At 39.8% G+C, this 18,970-nt stretch overlaps 1 protein-coding gene across 9 annotated transcripts in view; it reads right to left on the bottom strand.

Moving 5' to 3' along the window:
* The window catches only part of RBPJ (recombination signal binding protein for immunoglobulin kappa J region), an 81,475-nt gene extending 62,887 nt beyond the window's left edge, over positions 1-18,588 (bottom strand). For 6 of the 9 annotated variants that reach the window (XR_010025930.1, XR_010025931.1, XR_010025929.1 and 3 more), the window contains exon 1: positions 18,525-18,579. Coding sequence is in view for 1 of the 9 variants with exons in the window: in XM_063136294.1 (XP_062992364.1) it covers positions 18,525-18,544 (20 nt within the window). In the remaining 8 variants the exon portion in view is untranslated. Of the gene's footprint in view, positions 1-17,390; positions 17,502-18,413; positions 18,500-18,524 lie in introns of those variants that run through there. The other 3 variants (XM_063136294.1, XM_063136292.1, XM_063136293.1) reach the window with 3 other exon arrangements.
* Positions 18,589-18,970: the final 382 nt, after the last annotated feature.

Below are 18,970 nucleotides of genomic sequence, written 5' to 3' on the forward strand. Positions count from 1 at the left end.
ACCCCTTCTCGATGATGGTGAGCATTAAGGAGTCAAGAAAGTCAAGACGCTGCCTTTTGGAAAAAATCAGGTTGTCGTCTGTTTCGCTGGTAACGACCCTGATAAGGCCTTTTCCTTTGTAGCTGCTGTTGTTGCTTAGCAGGCTGCTTATCGTACTGGGGTCGCGAAGGGCAGGTTCTCTACTCTTGATTAGGTTTAGTTGCTGAGATTGGCTGATCTTAGCCAGGCATGGCGACGGAGTGCTATTGGTCCTATCATGGATTTAGAATGCGAGTCTGTCTGATATCTGGCAAAATTTAGCTGTAGCCTCGCTATAGCTGTAGCCTCGGATTGAAAAATCCTAGCTAACTCTCGTTTTCCCTCGGGTAATGATAGCAGAGGGAACTTATTTATTATTATTATTATTATTATTATTATTATTATTATTATTATTTGACAGGAAAATCTGATACCTCGCCATGGATGCTTCGTAGGCGGAAGTAGGTATTCCGAGCGAGGAAGAGGCATACACCTTTCTGCCCAAATAATTTAACTTTTTCCCCTCCCTGTCGACAGGAGCTGAATGTATTTATTAATTAATTAATTAATTAATTTGTGATTTGCCCTGAGCAGATTCAACAATTATTGAATTGGGCTTAGGATGCTGGAATAAGAATTCTGCGTTAGCCTCCTGTAGTTTATGTATTGCTTCCAATCGTTTGGAAGTTGGTTGAATTGTGCATGGTGTTTCTCATGAGACTTGAGTCGTGCGTTTCAAGGTAGGAGGGAACGGAATTGCGAGTATAGAGTTCGACTCTGTCTTAAACACATCATATATTGGGTCATTTTCAACCTCTGCAGGTTGTTCGATGCCCAAGCATAAAGGCCGTACCATCCTGAGGATATGATCTGAAAAACTTTCCATATCGTCCGATGGGGAAGCTGGATCATGGTTGTTAACTTTGTCCTCTGATGATGGCATCGAGGCTGCGACGCTATTGAATCTGAGTCAGACCTATAATCATCGTCAGGTGGCAATGCTTGTTCACAGTGCGGTACCGAAGACGATGCAGTAACCTTCGGTACCTGCAATAACCCTCGGTATCGAAGTATCTATTCTGCTACGGTGCCCTGATGGAGTTAGGGCCCGAGGTGATGAGACTCGAATGACCCTGGTAGGGGGAGAAGGGTATGCACAGTACTCCTCCTGTGTACATTAATCTGGATAGTATTCCTGGGGTCGGTAATACTCCCAGTCATATAATTCATGTCTATGATATCCTGAGTATTGGAAGATTCAATCATAGTCTGGTCGAGAAGGTACAGGCCTCTCTCGATGACTAGGCGGTGCCGGTACCGTAGGTTGAGGAACTTGTTTGTCCGGCAGCGCACGGTATCGAAATGGCTGATACCGAGTCACGGATCTCTCCGTCCGACATTGAGCTTCTGGCTGTCGGTATGGGAGTCGGTATCGAAGAATTTTGTGGTATCGAGGTTTGCGTCGGTACCGTAATTGGCCTCGATATGGTGATGGCCCTGGGCGACGCCGTTGTTACGGTCGCAGCCCTAGAGGAGGAATGTTTGTCGGCCTCCTTTCTCTTTTGTTTTTCCTTTTTGATCGTTCTGCCGATTTCGGGATCCGCGCCATTTTGGCAGTCATCTTGGCTGCGGATACCTCAGGGGATCGGCCTGGCGTCAGGGGTATGGCCCTGATTTCCGCCATCACCTCCTCAGTTATGACAAAGGACTGGATCTCAGGGCTGTGGTCCCTGCTCATTGTCCTTGAGGAGGATATTTCCGTTTGCCTCTGCGGCATGGGTTCAGTGGCCTTCAGGGCCTTTTCTCATTCACGGTCATGCGCCTGAGGAGACCGTGATCTGAGGATCACTCAGAGGAATAGGAGAAGAGAGGGATGAAAAATATAATAATTTATTATTATTATTATTATTATTATTATTATATTATCTAGAAGAAGCAGAGAGAGAAGAGGAGAAGAAAGATATCTTCAAGGGTTTGAAGAGTAATAAGAAGATTATTTTAGAGAAAAGCTAGAGGAACGGTTATGAGGTCTTTGCATAATGGCGGACGACGAAGAACTGAGGTAAGGGCGGGAAGCCCAGGGATATGCGCAGTAGCGTGGGGGAGGGGTTCCCGCCAAAAACGTTTCCCTAAGCTATAGAAGGTTCTGGTTCAGGTCTCCGCGCAGGCGCAGAGCCCATATGTGTGATGCATAGAGACCACGATGAAGAACTGCTGCTTTACCGCTCTGCGCCACACAAGGCAAGAGAAAGCAAAACCAGAAAATGTATAAAATATTTGGTATGTCAGCATACATAGCTGGACGGTTACTTTCAGCTTTGTTGGGACATAAGTGCACACCAGAGGTAAAAGGTAATTAGTTGCAGGAGGAATTCCCTGGTTGGGAAAATATAACAGCTACTCTACTTCTTAGGAAAACATTTTGAAATTACTATAATGATGCAACTAATCAACTGAAGTCAGTTCCTAGAATAATTTCAAATGAATTGTTTAAAGGAAGCTAATCTTAAATAGAAGGGCTAGACAATATATAAAGATCAGAAACAAAATAAATCAAGCCAAAATCTTTCTGAAAACTTTTATCAGAAGCTGAACTCATATTGTCAGAGCTCCACACTAGCTGATTTTAACACAAGAACACTCTTTAGTGTAAGACCACCATGGTATAGTAGACAGAACATTTACCGTAGATTGGGGAGATCTAGGTTCACAGGCATACTCCCCTAAAATTCGTGGGGAAACAGTAGAGATGCATATTAACTAAAGCATTTAGAGTCCAGAATCCCCTTTATAAAATTGATAAAAATATTAGTTTTTACATTTTTATTTTCCTTATAATTTTCATTTCCCACAACTGAATCAAGTGACCATAGAGCACAAATAAAGTTTTTTAATTGCTCTCTTGCTTCCTTTCATATTAACAACTTTTAATGGTAACATGTTTTTACCTAAAAGGCATTTTTCTTAATACTTTTAAAGATGTGCCTTCATCTTTTCTCTGTTAATTCAATTGGAAGTTGAATTCATTGTTATAAATATGTAATTGCAATGAAATGCTATCCAAACTGTCAAAGACGGCTAAGTTTCCAACCTTTTTTTTAAAAAAAAGATTGCTTTGAGGCTACATGCCCATAGTTATCGTAAGACCTAGTACCATTTTCATTAAACTGTGATAACCTTTCTGTGACCATGTCATCTCAGTCGTTTTAGAAGAAGTTCAAGGACAGAAACAATGTCACATCACAGAACTATGTAAAGGCAAAGAGGACAACAACCGCTGTGCCCCAGCAAACAAGTTGAAAAGTCCAAGGCTCCATTTACGTAAATGACTGCTGTTTTGCTCCAGATCAGTGTAATATTAGTTTCTGTTTATTCTTTAAAACCTTGCTCTAAAATGGGGTGCTTTTATGCTTTCCAATTATTTTCAAAGTTATTCACTCCTAGTATAGTGCAACTACTTATTCTTCAATACTCATCACTCAAAACTATGTTCTACAGTTATACATATCTTAAATGAACCTGATTTACAAAAAGCATTCATATTACTTCTGCTTGGCATTTAGAATTTGCCACAGAGTTCTCAATGGAAAATGGGAAGGCTCAAAGCTGCCCCACAGGAATTGAGCATACATTCAGAATGTTGTATGAAATTCAAGGATTATGCAGCAGGAATGCCTACATAGAAAAGGATTCCCCGAAGATAGTTGCTGGGCTATGTGTGTGTGTGTGTGTGTGTGTGTGTGTGTGTGTGTGTGTGTGTTCCTATCAGTTCTGCAATCCCTGGACAACTGATCATTCAGTCAAAAGGTAGGATAGAATTTCTGTGAATAAATGAATAAATAAAAGAGAATAGATGGAAAAGGATTAAAGATGGCCTTCTTCTAAAAATGAGCGATAACTTAGAAATTAAAATAGAAGCAGATTTGGAAGTGACCATGGAGTTCATCTAGCTTAATCCCCTGTTAAATTACCTTCAGTGAATGTGAGTCCACCACCTCCCATGGCAGCTTGTTCTACTATTGAGCAGCTCTAACCATTAAGAAGTTAATCCTAATTCTTAGGCAAAATTTTCTTTCCTGCAGTTTCCACTTATTGGTTATAGTTCTGCCCTCTGCAGCAGCAGAGTTATGTGTGACACCCTTCAGTTATTTGTAGACAGCTATCATGTCTGCCCTTAATCTTTTCTCCAAACTAACTATATACAACTCTTTTTAGCTGTGCCTTATAGGATGGTTTCCAAATCTCTCACCACCCTGGTGGCCCTCCAGTGGACAAGCTTCTTTTTGTTAATGTCCTTCTTAAAATGTGGGGTCTAGAATTGGACACAGTACTCCAGATGTGGCCTGACTGAGCAGTGCAGAATAGAGTGAAACTATTACCTGTGTTCTGGAAACTATGCTTCTGATAATGCAACCTAAGACTTCATTCACATTTTAGCAGCTGCATCACACTGTTAGTTTAAATTCAAGTTGTGACTGACTAAGACACCTAGACCCTTTTTACATGTTCTGCAGCCAAGCCAAGCCTCCCACACCCTGCATATGACTTTGCTTTTTTTGTACACAAATGCAGGATTTTACATTCATCTCCATTGGATCTCATCTTGTCGGTTTTGGCTCAGCGTTCCAGCAGTCATGATACTTTTGAATAGGGCTTTGGGGACATCCCTGATCCATTTCATAAGCTCCAACCTGCTTCGGAAGATCTAGACATCTGAAGCAGGTCAGATGTTGCAGGTTACTGTGTGCAAGGAAATGGCCCTTTATGTCTGCCATGGTTTGAACACTAGATCTAGAAAATGACAGAGCTGCCATCTTCATTAAAAATGGCAGCTCTCATCATTCCAGATGGGTTAGGTAAGTTCCACAGGCAGGAGCAGCAGTTCACCATGGCCCTGGATGGGCTAGACGCCCTTCAGGCTCATCCAATCCTCTCCAGACCACTTCAGACTGAGGCTGGCTTAATCAGCCTGCTTCAGGTCAGGATCTGGATTCAGACCCAAGGGTATGCATACCCTAGTTTTGAATTTTTGGGGGGAATTATTAATTTTCCAAATACAAAGACAAAATCAAAGAGAAAGACAAAATGACTTTCAATCTAATTATTGACAGATGATAGTATATTTCCCCTCTTTAATTTTACCAACAAAAATAGAAGGGGAATCCATTAAATACTTGGAGGTTTTCTTTATGGTTTTTCATAATAAAGAATTATATTTAGTCCCTTTTCCATAATCTAAGGAAAGGCTTTGACAAATTTTGCTACAGATAACTCTGTTTTGTATATAAAATAAAATCATGTTCTATAGCATCTGGCATTGAGAGGCATACCACTTCTGATAATCTGTTTGAGAATTTTTCCTAGTATTAACGTGAAGCTAACCAGTTCATAGTTTACTGGATCTATCTTTTTTCCCCATTTGAAGAAGTGACATTTCCCTGTGTCCAGTTTTCTCACATCTAACTCATTCCTAAAGAATTCTCAAAGATGACAGTAGTTCTGAAGTAACACCTGGAAGCTCCTACACCTCTCTAAGATACAATTCATCTGGCCTTGGATATCTGAATTAATTTTAAATAGGTAGGTTAACTTCTTACCTATTTTGGGTTTCAAGTCCTTCCTTCTATCATTTTATTATATCAACCAACCTTGATGGTGCTATATAAATAATTAATAATAATAATTAATAATATAATATAAATAATATAATATAAATAATATAACAATATAAATAATTAATAAATAATTAATAATAATAATAATAATAATAATAATTTCACAGGTTGATCACAATTCCCCTTGTGAGAGAAGACTAAGGCAAAATATGAATTGATTTGTTCTGCCTTCTCTGTCACCAATTATTTTTTCACCATCTTATCCAATTAGTGGATTCCTTGCTGCATATGCCCCTGATCCTTGCTATTCTTCTTGGTTGTAAAAAAAAAAAAAAAAAAAAAGCACGCCTCAGCCCTCCTGAGACCATCCCTTACCATTCAGATTACTCTACGGTACTCATCCATGTTTCTATGCCCCCTTCTTCCATCTGCAATATATGTCAGAGAGCTCCCTGAGCAGCCACACTGGCTTCTTTAGATATCTTCCATCGCCTTAGGATAGTCTATAATACCTTCAATATTACACAATTAGCACAGTATCAAACAATTCAGAAAAGTATTAGCATAAAAATCTACTCATAAAAAGCCTTGTGGAATTAAAAATGGTTGAATAAATGGGAAGGGCAAAGGGGACATCCTTGTTCAGCACTACTTTTGAGAGGCATCCAGTTAACACTGTCTTTTAAGTCCATGTAGGAAAAACTAAACTATACTCTTACTTCAAATGCTGGAGCCCAGCCATCCCCAACCTCATACCTCCCAGACATTTTGCATGACAACTCCCAGCACACCTGACCGCTGGCTTTGAGCAGGGGGTTGGACCCGATGGCCTTATAGACCCCTTCCAACTCTACTATTCTATGATTCTATGACGGGAGTTGAAATTTAAAACATCTGGAGGGCACCAGGTTCAGGAAGGCTGTTAAAGCTTCTCTCTTTAACAAGATTAATGTGTCTAATGGCGAATTGAATTATTTTTATTTTAGAGAGATAAGAGAAACTCTAATGAACTCCAAAAGCTTTGCTACTTAATTCATACTGACTTGGATCACACCACATGATAAGCCATGGTGGGTTATCCCCTTGTTTGTTTCAGAGTGTTTTGTTGTGACAAACCCAGCACAGTTCTTCAGCGTGGTTTGTTAACCATGCACAAGCCACCCTGAGATCTCATGGCATGTTGTTGGATTGTTCAAAGTGGCTTGTTGTGATGTGCAAACCCAACATGATGGCTTGTGAGTGACTTATTCCAAGTATCTACAGAACCGCCTGGTAAGAGTGGCAAAATGTATGGCTGCACCTTACCATGGCACTACTACCACCGCACTCATCAATGCTGTCCACCCCTCCACAGACACACAAATGACACTTGAGAATGTCCACAACTCTTAAAAATATATATTGGTGTTTCAGAAGTAAGCAAATGTGTTTTTTTGTTTTAATTATTTTTATTTTTCTGTTGTTTGCAAGTGTGCAAATATGACTGCCTACTATTTATTTATTTTGTCTTATCAGCAGTACAGATCAATATCCTCTATGTATGTGTTGAAATCCAACTTGCAATATAGTGAGAGTTGACATCTTGAACTGACAAATGTCAGCTTCCTACACCTTTCAGCATTACCCTTGACTCTGAACTTTAAAAGCGGTAGCTGAATTAGATGGAGCTATTGGGGTAGACGGGTGCACTTACTGCACAAAATGGATTCATTTTTTTAAAAAATTCCATTGCAAATGAAAAAAATAATTAAAAAATAATGAAGCCATTTGTGTTTTAAGTACACTCCCCTCCTTTCAGAGTTTGGGGTCAAGAGAAACCCAGAAGTGGGAGAAGGAAACTGACCAGTGTCAGTTCTAACAAAAACACACTCGGAAGATAAGAATCTATTACAAATGTGGGTGATATACACAGAATTCTTACATATACAGTTTGTAAAAAATATACAAAACACTTTCTCCTTGCTGATACACCGCCTTAACCCCTCCAACAAAATCCAACAGTGCAGAAGCTTCCACTATATAGAAAATAAAAAATACAGAAAACAATAACAATAATAGTGTCCAATGTATCAGCACTAAAGTCACAATAACAAGGTACAAAACAGAACATGAGAAAAATATTTTTGTAGTCAAGGTACAGAATTGTATGCTGGGCCTCAAGGCGGCCTTACAAAGTTTAAAACATACATTGTGGGGGGGGGGGGGAACATAAAAATTTAAAATACACAACAAAATTATAAGACATTAACATAGATGGAGGACCAGATTGTTCTCCAAAGGCCTGCTGGAACAAAAAAGTTTTAGCCTGCTTCCAAAAGCCCATCAAGGAGGGAGCCAGCCTAGCTTCCCCGGGAAGAGAGTTCCAAAGCACTGGAGCAGCCACCGAGAAGGCCCTCTCCCATGTTCCCACCAAGCGCGCCTGTGAAGATGGTGGGAATGAAAGAAGGGCTTCTCCAGAAGATCTCAAAGCACAGGCATGCTCATAACAGAGAATACAATCTTTCAGATAACCTGGACCCAAGCCATATAGAGCTTTATAGGTCATAACCAGCATTTTGAATTGTTCCCGGAAACAGACTGGATGCCAGTAGAGCTGTTTTAACAGTGGAATTGTATGTTCCCTGTAACCAGCCCCGGTCAACAATCTGGCTGCAGCTCTTTGAACCAGCTGGACTTTCCGAACACTCTTTAAAGGCAGCCCCACGTAGAGCGCATTACAGTAATCCAATCAGGATGTAAATAAGGCATGTGTCACCATTTTATATCGTTTTCTATATTCAACTCTGGTTATAGGTAACAAAATTCAACAGCTAAAGTAAAATAATTATTCCATTTCTAAAAAGCAATATTTTGCATGCTGTGAGTAGAAATACACCAATAGTATCACGCCATGATTTATAATCCCTGCTTCATTCAAAATATCGGATAAATACTGTAATGTGTGACAGTCAGAGCCACTTGGTAGATACAATCCTCCCCATCCCACCCGAATATGCTCTGAATAAGTCGCTGCTCCAACTTTAATAATAAAAAGGATCCCTGATGCTGTCCTGAGTAACCCCCAAGGACCTTTACAATAGTTGAAATGGTCCTGAATTTTTCCATCCCTTAATGGAAAAGTAAATGGCAAGGGGGATTTTCACTCAAACCCTAACTTCCAGAGTCCTGATTGCTATTCTATGTCCTGCAGAATATCAGTCTGATGGGCTATCAACTACCTGCTTCCTACTCCTTGCTATTGCAACCTCATGCTTGTCACTAATTGTGTTTTACCCAAAGCCAGTTTACCCATGGATTTGCACAAACACTTGTGGCCAATGGGGAAATCCATGTTTTCCCCCTCAAGAATACCACTGGGAATGATGCTATCTCATTACATAGCATCATTCACATGGGCATTTTGTCTCAAGGAAAGCAGCTGAGCTGAAGATAACAGCTGAACTGCTGCCACAAGGATTTGGGGGAGAAGGGGGGAATAGGGTAAAGGAAAGGAAAAAACCTTAGCTACTTCATTAAAATGTAAGACCACTCCCCAAGGTTTTTCGGATGTCACCCACTCTCACAAAATTTGAATACATTGTTTAAGTTCTAATTGACACCTGCCTAAAAAGAGCCGCCAAGTGCATGCCCAGGATATTTTGCTACTTGAAGCGAAGTGGAAATGGACTTCTTCCCTTTCTAAAAACAATACTTTAAACATGCATGAGATTGCACCCTTAAACAGAAAAAAGACCCACAATTCCAAGCATCCCCGAGGCAGCCATGCCGTCTGGGGCATGCTGAGAGTTGTAGAAGTTTTGTTTTTTCTTGTCTAAACATGCATAGAATTGTGACCTAAAAGTCTTTCTGCAAACCAACTCAGATACCAATTCCTGCCTGCATCTATTCCCCACCCCCAAAAGTGTCACCTGAAGCTGGCAACTTCACCCTGAAGCAGCCATTCCTCCCATCTAAACCCAAATGGTTCAATAAACTCCTCAAATTACTTGGAAACCTACAAGGAAAGGATTACTCTATGTTGGTATAGGTGTAGATTCCTTACGGGAATGTAACTCTATAAAACAGATTTTGTTACCAACCCATTGACAGATGAAGAAAACCAAGTAAAGTGCAATGTATTACCAGATGGGGGAGCTTAGACTCCAGAGGAAGAAAGAATGCCAGCAAAAGCAACTCTTCAGAAAGGCAAAATTTTGATAAAAGAGTGACGGCTTTAACTACAGAAAATTATTTTAACCTAAGCCAATTTAATTTTATTCTTCAAGTCCTCAGTTAAACATGTTCCTAATGCTTTTGCAATACCGTTATATTTTTTTATTTGGTGTTAGCCTCTCCAAAGCCATTTTTGATCCCTGAACACAATCATCAACTGACAATTAAATACAAGCTATCTTTCTACAACCAGTGAGATAAAGCCCTAGTTTTGTGCATCATACAACTGGAGAAAGAAGAACATAAGGCTAAAAAGAGGTATCAAACCAGTGAAGAGAACACATTTGAGATACCATACCCTTTGCATTATACATTTGCTGACAAGATAATTCTTTGTTATTTATTTATTTATTTATTACATTTCTATATGGCCCCCTTATTGTTAGACAATAAGGGGGCCAACATCTCAGCTGTAAACAAAGAACATATAATCTTAAGTTTCCACACTTTGATGCAAAGTTAATTCTCCAACATAAGGCATAGGTCAATTCCTAGCTTCTCTAGTTAAATCACCGAAAGATTTTACACGTATCACTTTTCCTACATGTATGTAAAAAAAAACATGTGTGAAATAGCTCTTAGATTTGCAAAACTACTGTATAATATTGCTAAATGAAAAGCCATCTGGAAGTTAAGTTTTAAAAACTGGAATTAAAGGGGCTCCTTATTTCCTTATATGCATAGCGTCTGAGTTCGGACAACATGATAATCTACGATGGATTATTTAACCCACTGTGGGTTATCGTGTTGTGGGGGGTTTCACCCAAGATGGGTTATTTGGCCAAAATAACACACTCTGATAAACCTACGATGGCTTAAATAACCGGCTCTGCAGAGCATTGGTTATCGTGCCATCTGGCAGTCGTGAGGCAAGAGAAGCAGAAACCCCCCATGCCATTCTTGCCCAGCAGGGTGCCATTACCATTTTCAAGTGTGCCTAAGCCACACTGCCCTTACTCCCCTTCTCAGTTCTGATTGCAAATGCAACAGGGTCAGTTCCCTTATTATATTTATTCCCAGTCCTGTTTCTGTACAAAAACGGGACTGGGTACCTTGCCAGCACATTCCTGTAATTTTCCCCATGTATGCAAATAGGGCACATTATATAAGAAATATCATGATCAATTGAACAGTTGGAGCTGGTTCATCTCCTGAATAACTTCACAATTTCATTCTGCTTTAGTAGTAAAAGAACCAAGTTTTCATCTCATTTTTGGATGAAAATTAATCTGAAAACTATTCACAATAATTGCTTAGTGCACCTATCTTCTAATGAAACCTACATCTCTGAATATGCATTATGGTTATATTAAACAACAATGAACTTCTACTAAAAATGATAATAAATCTAATCTGATCTTCCTCGCTAGTGATTTAAACTGTGATTTAACTAATTATAAGTTAAGCTAATTAGTTAAACTGTGATTTAACTAATTCAAAGCCCTAAACACTTTGGGGCCAGGTTATTTGAAGGAACGCCTCCTCCCATATGTGCCTTCCCGGACCTTAAGATCATCCACAGGGGTCCTTCTCCAAGAGCCCCTGCCGAAGGAAGTGAGGCAGGTGGCTACTAGGAGGAAGGCTTTCTCTGCTGTGGCACCCTGGCTGAGGAACGAGCTCCCCAGAGAGGTTCGGCTGGCGCCTACACTGTATTCCTTCCGTTGCCAGCTGAATACCTTTTTATTATACCTCTCAGTATTTTAACACCTATTAACTTAAATTTAAACTTTGCTGTTTTAATTCCATATTTTAACCTATATCAATTTTTGCTGTGTGGTTTTATCCTGGTTGTGCTTTTTATATTGTATTTTGTATTTGTGTTTTTAGATTGTTGGTTGTTTTCATGCTCTTCATGATTTTAATTTTTGTGAACCGCCCAGAGAGCTTCGGCTATTGGGCTAAAAATGTAATAAATAAATAAATCCTTTAAATCAAATCAACCCTGCCTGGCCTTACATTTCACCTGACCTGGCAGGGCAGGGCTCTGACTGATGCCAGCTACAAAAGTTGCTGCTCCTGCAGATATTTCGCTGTTTAGATTTGTTTAATCCTAGTATGTATCTATTAAAGTGAGTTGTTTTTATGTGCATGTTTACTTAGATCTGGTTATGAGCTGTAATTGTTATTTAGAAGTGTTGCTATATTTTGTGTATATTTCTGATGTTGCAGTAAGCAACTTTGATCGTGAGTTTATCATGAAAAAGAGGCATTCAAATAAACTGATGATGATTAAATATAAAATTACATCTAATATTATATTATCACAGAGAGAGAGAGAGAGAGAGAGAAACTGAGGATCCCCATTAGCTAATATACACTTCTTCACAGATATGCAATAGGCACAAATGAAACCACTGGTTTTAAACTATAAAGAGCTACATGACTTGTGCCCTGTATATGTAAAAGTAGAGCAATCACTATTACAACAGAACAGTGACTGTAGCATCCATAAAGACATGCAGAAAGGTAGGTTTCTAAAGTGTTGCTTCACAATGAAGAAAATTATGTAAAAAAACCAAAAAAAAATCTGCCACCAAAGAATATCAAACCGAAAGAAAGAATAGATCAGTAATGACAATACGTTCCACTATATCATCAATGCCGGCAACAAGTAAAAGGAGCAGAACAATCAAAGTGTTGCTGATTGCGTTTATGAATTGCCACTTCAGTTTAAATGTGCACAATGTGATGCACAGCACACACAAAGAATATATACCACTAAGGTTCAAAAAAGTTCCCAATAGCTGCCTCTTTGCTTTTCAGAATCTTAAGGCTTAAATAGATGCTTCTACTTGCTCTTTTCATTCTCCTCTCTTCAATCAGGTTATCTAACAGGCTATTCTATCCTCCCCTAAGAAAATCCTTACTTAAGATTATCTTTCCTAGCCTTTACAAGATTCAATAAAGATAACTTAAAAGAACGTTCTGGTAATGCCATGTTACCTGCACAGTGCTCATAAAAGTTACTGACCAGCATATTAATCTGAAAATAGTACATAAGAGTTCTTTCAAGTGAAGCCACGCCATACCAGACTCCCTCACCCAACAAGTTGTGAAGACTTGGAGGAAAGCCAGGTGGGGAAAAAATCTGGCTCCCCCACCCCCAGAGATATTTTCAATGTTTCCAATGTTTGGGGGAACACTGAAAAAAATATTCGGATGAAATATTTTACCTTTTGGAATGAGTGAAATGCGTTTTAAGACAAGGTTTTACTCAAACTGTGTAGTAAGAAGATTGTTATGTAAGACAACCTACAGCATTATAAAATATTAATTCCTATATGCTTAAGACATATACAACATCCAAATCTAAGATGAATTTCTATGGCCAGAGGGTGCTGCCATCTTCCTGAAAGGACCATACAGGGCTTTCTTTTCTTATGAGTTATTGCTTGCCTTGTTTTGGTGACCTCTGATCTAGATTGGGGACAGCAAAACACAAGTATCCTGCATTTGCTCTCCTCTTGCTTACAATAAAATTAGGCATTGGTATTGAAGTCTTACACACACTTACCTGGTATTAAGTTCCACTAAACAGCAAAGGTTTTACTTCTAAATAAACTGGGGTAGAACTTCTGAAAATTTCAAAAGTATGCCAAATAGGACAATATGCTAGCTAAGTTATAAATGATGCACTGTGTTAAAGCAGTACAATATGGGCATGTCTACCACCCCAGCCCTAAATCCCGGGATCATCCCTGTGCATCCAAATGACACACAGGGGATCCCGGGAGCAGGCAGGGATGATCCCTCCATGTTCCTGGGATAACCCTTAGGTGTAGAAAGGGCCTAAGTTTCACATTGTTAAGAAAATAGAGAGCCAGTGTGCTGTAGAGAGCCAGTGTGCTGTAGTGGCTAAAGTACTTATGGTAGCACTTGGTAGCACTTTTGTAATATCTGTTTATTTACAAGCCAGCAAGCACCCAGACTGATAGTACTTATCTGTAAAACAGCATAAGTGCCAGTGTGGTGTATGAGAGCCAGTGTGTAGTGGCTAGAGTGTCAGACTGGGAGTCAGGAAATCCAGGTTCTAATCCCCACTCGGCCATGGAAACACTCTAGGTGACTTTGTGCCAGTCACAGACTCTCAGCCAACCCTACCTCACAGGGTGGTTGTTGTGAGGATAAAATGGAAAGGAGGACGATTATGTACGCCGCCTTGTGTTCCTTGAAAGAAAAAAGGTGGAACATAAATGCAACAAAATAAATAAAATAAAATGTATATATTTCAATTTCTTTCTTCCTCTTTTTTGCAAAAAACTCTGAAGTCTTCTTCTTATTATTATCATTATTATCATTTCTATACCGCCCAATAGCCAGAGCTCTCTGGGTGGTTCACAAAAGTTAAAAAGATTCAAAGTATAAAACAACAGTATAAAACCATAATATAAAACACAATATAAAAGCTCAACCAGATAAAAACAGCAGCAATGCAAAATTACAAATTTAAAACACCAAGTTAAAATTTATTTATAGACTGTTAAAATGCTGGGAGAATAAAAAGGTCTTCACCTGGCGTCTAAAAGCATAACGTAGGTGCCAAGTGAACCTCCTTAGGGAGTTCATTCCACAGTCAGGGTGCCACAGCAGAGAAGGCCCTCCTCCTGGTAGCCACCTGCCTCCCTTCCTTTGGCAGGGGCTCGCGGAGAAGGACCCCTGAGGATGACGTTAGGGTCCGGGCAGGTACATACGGGAGGAGGCGTTCCTTCAGATAGCCTGGTCCCAAGCCGTTTAAAAAAATCTTTTTTAAAAAAATTACTTCAATATTTCCATAAATCTTACATCTCTATCCTCTTTTTTGTTCATTCCCACCTTATTTGAATATATAGCTTTATAAGAAAGGGTTGGGTGGGAAGAGGCTTTTACCAAAAGGACTGTCTAAGCAAGAGCAAGTGGGCATATCCTACTAGCATGGATATTTAAGACCAAGATTTCAATGGTCAGTGTGAATATTTTATTCACACTGCTCTGGCACATGTAAAAAACAGCACTGTTTTTTCAACATGAAAAATCTAAATGCAAGAAAAATCCATGTTACTATGTTTATCCTGTGGACCACACTACTGCTGCTGCATAATCGTTCACTTACTTTAGCAAATCAACTTTTTTCATACATTTGGTATTCTTTTTCCTGTTATATTCAGAAATATTTTCTATATATGTACAGTGCTAAAACAAAGAGATCCCGAGTGGCCAGCACTTTTAATACAGCCAATCTTCTAATCATTCCTTTCATTTAAGAACAAAGAGGAGAGTTAGGTTGCTTATTCTGATTTTAGCTTGTTTCATCACAGAACTTAATACATAGAAAATCCAATTAGAAGTTGAATTGACTATCGGGGGGGGGGGGGGGAAACAATGCATACAAACAACTTTATAGTAGTTACCCTCAGCTGCCAAATAGCAGACCTAAATCAGTGAGGTGGGGCAGAAAATTTTCCAAAGCTTTATTTTTTTCCCCACAGAAAAATTTCCATTTCCTAAGCTTATTAGTAATAAAGGAATGCCAATAGCAAAAATAATATTAGATGAGCTTGGCAGTTTCAAAGTTGTAATTAATATTTTCAGGTGATTATCCCTAGAAAGTGAGTTCAATGACATATGTCATTGAAATACTATGATGTTTCAGTGTGAAATAGATCTATTAAGTGGAGAAAGTGGGACTGAAGGTGCCACAGCAAACTCAGTGGAAGAAAGGTGAATACTGAAACACGTAAGTCGCTGTCAACATATCAAGCACAGTTCTTTAGGTTAGTTGTCAACAGTTTTCAGTACTTTTGTTTTCCCCCTTAAATTTGAACAATGTAAGGGCAATACATGCTATTGTATACTAATATAGTTTATACATAGTATAACCTTTTACTACATTGAGTGCGCTTTAATTTCCCCCTCTAATATTTCAAGTCAAGTACCTGCAGCGTATTGAGAAAGAAAATTAACATGGGATACTTTTTAAAGCATTGTTTACTTAAATATAAGTAAAATAAACATCTTCAATTAGGTAACTTTCTGGTCTAACCTGGTGCCCAACTCCCATCATCCCCAGTGTGAAGTACAAATGTTATGTTCTAACTACATCCACCTGAACATTGAATATGGGAAACCTAGGTTCAAATTCTCACTCAGCCATGAAACTCAGTAGGTGGTGTTAGTTAAGCCTAATCCAGTTCACAGGGGTGTAATAGATCTAACCTCCTTGTAAGAACAGCTGCTTACAAGTGTATCAAATAGATATTTGAATTTACAACTTTGATGCTTGGAAAGTTTTTTTTTTACACTGTTCTCCAGACATTAGAAAAATGCCTAGCAGACCAGAAAGAAACTATTCCCCAGCTACTACTGTAATGCATGGGAAATGTAAAGTAAAATTCTATAGTTTTCTCTGTTTCCAATGCTAAATTTGCCACCACGATTCTGAGTGACATCCAATTTTGCAATATTGCACTGATGTAACTGCCATATTGCAAGCATTTAGGATATAGCTTTGAAGCTGTGGTGCTAAGTATTATGTGCCTGAAAGCAAGTAAATACTTCTCCAATGTGCTGCAATGGGTTTGAATGAAGGTCAGAAAACATTATTTTCAAGAAGAAACCAGCTCTTTCTCAGACAAGTCTTTATTTAAAAAACTACTTTAGCATTATGATGGGTGAGGCAATTTTAAACTCTTACAAGCAAGAGTACTTATGATGTTTGTAAAGGTTAGTAGCTTTCAATTAGCAAAGTTCTACAAAATCACCCAATCTTAACACTCACTTTTCAAAGTATTAAGTACAACAAAATGAGAGAGCGGATTCCACAAGTTTTTTAAAGAAAACATGTCAGAAACAGATTTCCTGATTCAAACACCACAATTAATGTTTAAGGCAATACTTACAAGAATTCAGGGTGCTCTCACCTTCACTTGCACACAATCTCATAATTTGTAACAATCTTAAACTATGAGAAACTGCAATTCAGTGGAGAATTCTAGCATCAATTCATATTCAACAACAATCACATCCTGAACAAAGTATCGGAATAAAGTCAATCTATATTTGTAAGACAGAAAAGATGGATTCAAGCATTTCAAAGCCTATTTTCATCTTGTTGCTCTGACTTTAGAACCCTAAGGAGTAATTTGTAATTAATTAGAAACAAATCCTACTTTTGGGGGTAGGAGTAAGAACAGCAACAATACCTTGTCACTGTAAATAAAAGGAATGAAAAGAACTTGCTTTAAGCAATTACAAGTAGTTAGGAGAAACTGAGTCACAATAAAATTAAACATGAAGCATATTATAATGTTATATTCTTAAAGTACAAAAGATTGTTCCTACAAAGTAATCAGGACACTAATGCTAGAAATGTTTTTTAGAAATAAATTCTATACAAATAAGAGACCCACTTCCACTTCACATATTTTCAAATAGTGTAAGGCTACAGACGAGGTAGTCAACCGGATGAGCAAATTATTCTCCACAACGTAAGAAAACCAACTCTCTCTATTAGTGCCCATTCACCAATAATAATTAACACAATTATGTGGTCTAAATGACACCTCCTACCTTGAAGACTAAGCCCATTCCCCAATAAGTTTTGCTGGCTCATGAAGACCCACATCAACTGGGATTTGCAGAAGCAACAATAATATTAATTACTTGGAAGGCACTATGAAGCAATGCAGGAAAGGATTCATTAACTACTGTGATTCAAGAGGGCAATATAGAAAAAAGAAGCAGGATGTGTTAAATATACTACTGTGACCCAAAGTTTCACACAGGAGAGTGCAAAGGGCTTCTCAGTGCTGCATTTGCCAAATTCAAGATGGACAGGATACATGCCTTCGCAGCAACCTATTTCAGAGAACAACCCAGCTATAAGAACAAGTCACCAACGTGCTGCAAGAAAGCTGTAGAAATTAGATATGTTATGTAACACTCAATGGCCAGTTCAACCATGTAGTCATAGGGCTTAAATGACAGCTCTCACTTAAAAGGGCTGTGCCTTAGTACAGACACTAAGATGCACACCACCCTCAGAAGTATCGGATGCTCAACCTGAATTTTTGAGGTGTTTTCTTTCAGTCCCACGCCTTCTTAGAAGATAGACGAAACAACATGCACCCACCGACCCACCCCAGCCCCCAAACAATGAGAGCAAGTTCCCCAAGTCCCTCTTGCCCCTGAATTGGGGCAGGGAACATCATGACTTTTGTTCCCGAGGGGGAGAAGATGATTTTACAGGACACGTCACACACAACACTGGGCTAGGTAGAACAGTGGCCTGACACGGAAGAAGGTAGTCACGCGTGTTCTTCGCTTCACACGTTGTTAGGGAAAGAACTCTCCACGCCTTTCAGCTATCAGCTCTGAATGGCAAAGGCTGCCTACGGTGAGCACCCTCTCGGACCCAACCCACGGAAGGACGCACGTTTCGGCAGAGGCTCTCCCGACGGCCGACCCCCCACCCCTCAACAAGCAACCAAACTCCCCAGCCCTCAATGACCAGGCGACGCGGCCTCGCCCCCCCCATCCCGAATCCCCCAAGCGAAGGAGCCCCAGCGGTACGAAGAAGAGATGAATCCCCACCTAAATCCGGAGCCGAGAAACAACAGGAGCGAGTCGAAAGCGAGGCAGCCCGGTTAAGAGCCGGAGGAAACGACCCCGGAGGAACTATGCCACGAACCCCCCCACACTTACCCTGTCACAACAGGCGCCATCTTCCACAAACTCTCGCCAAAACTCCTACTCTCGCGAGAACTAGCCAATGTGTCCACCACACACACGCGCGCGCGCGCGCGCCCCAACCGCTCCCCCTCTAGTAGAAAACGCGCACGCGCAAGAGGAACCTTAAGCCCCGCCTACTCATTCTTGTCAGCACGCGCGAGTTTTTTATTTTATTTTTTTAAAAAAGAGAGAAACTCAGGGGCGGGGCCAGAGAGAGAGCTCCGCCTACTCACTCACACGCCAGGGCTCTCTCTCTCTAACCCAGGCGTGGGAACCCAACACAAAGCCTCGCGAGATCTCTCGAGTAATACAGAGGGAGCAAGGATGTAGTATCGCGAGAGAGTGATAATAGGAGGGAAGGGAATTCCCTTTCTGCCAGCCGGAGCCGTTGGCGTGGGTGGGAGGGGGAGAGTGGAACA

Source organism: Elgaria multicarinata, chromosome 10 (genome assembly GCF_023053635.1).
Source record: "Elgaria multicarinata webbii isolate HBS135686 ecotype San Diego chromosome 10, rElgMul1.1.pri, whole genome shotgun sequence".
Lineage (NCBI taxonomy): Eukaryota > Metazoa > Chordata > Lepidosauria > Squamata > Anguidae > Elgaria > Elgaria multicarinata.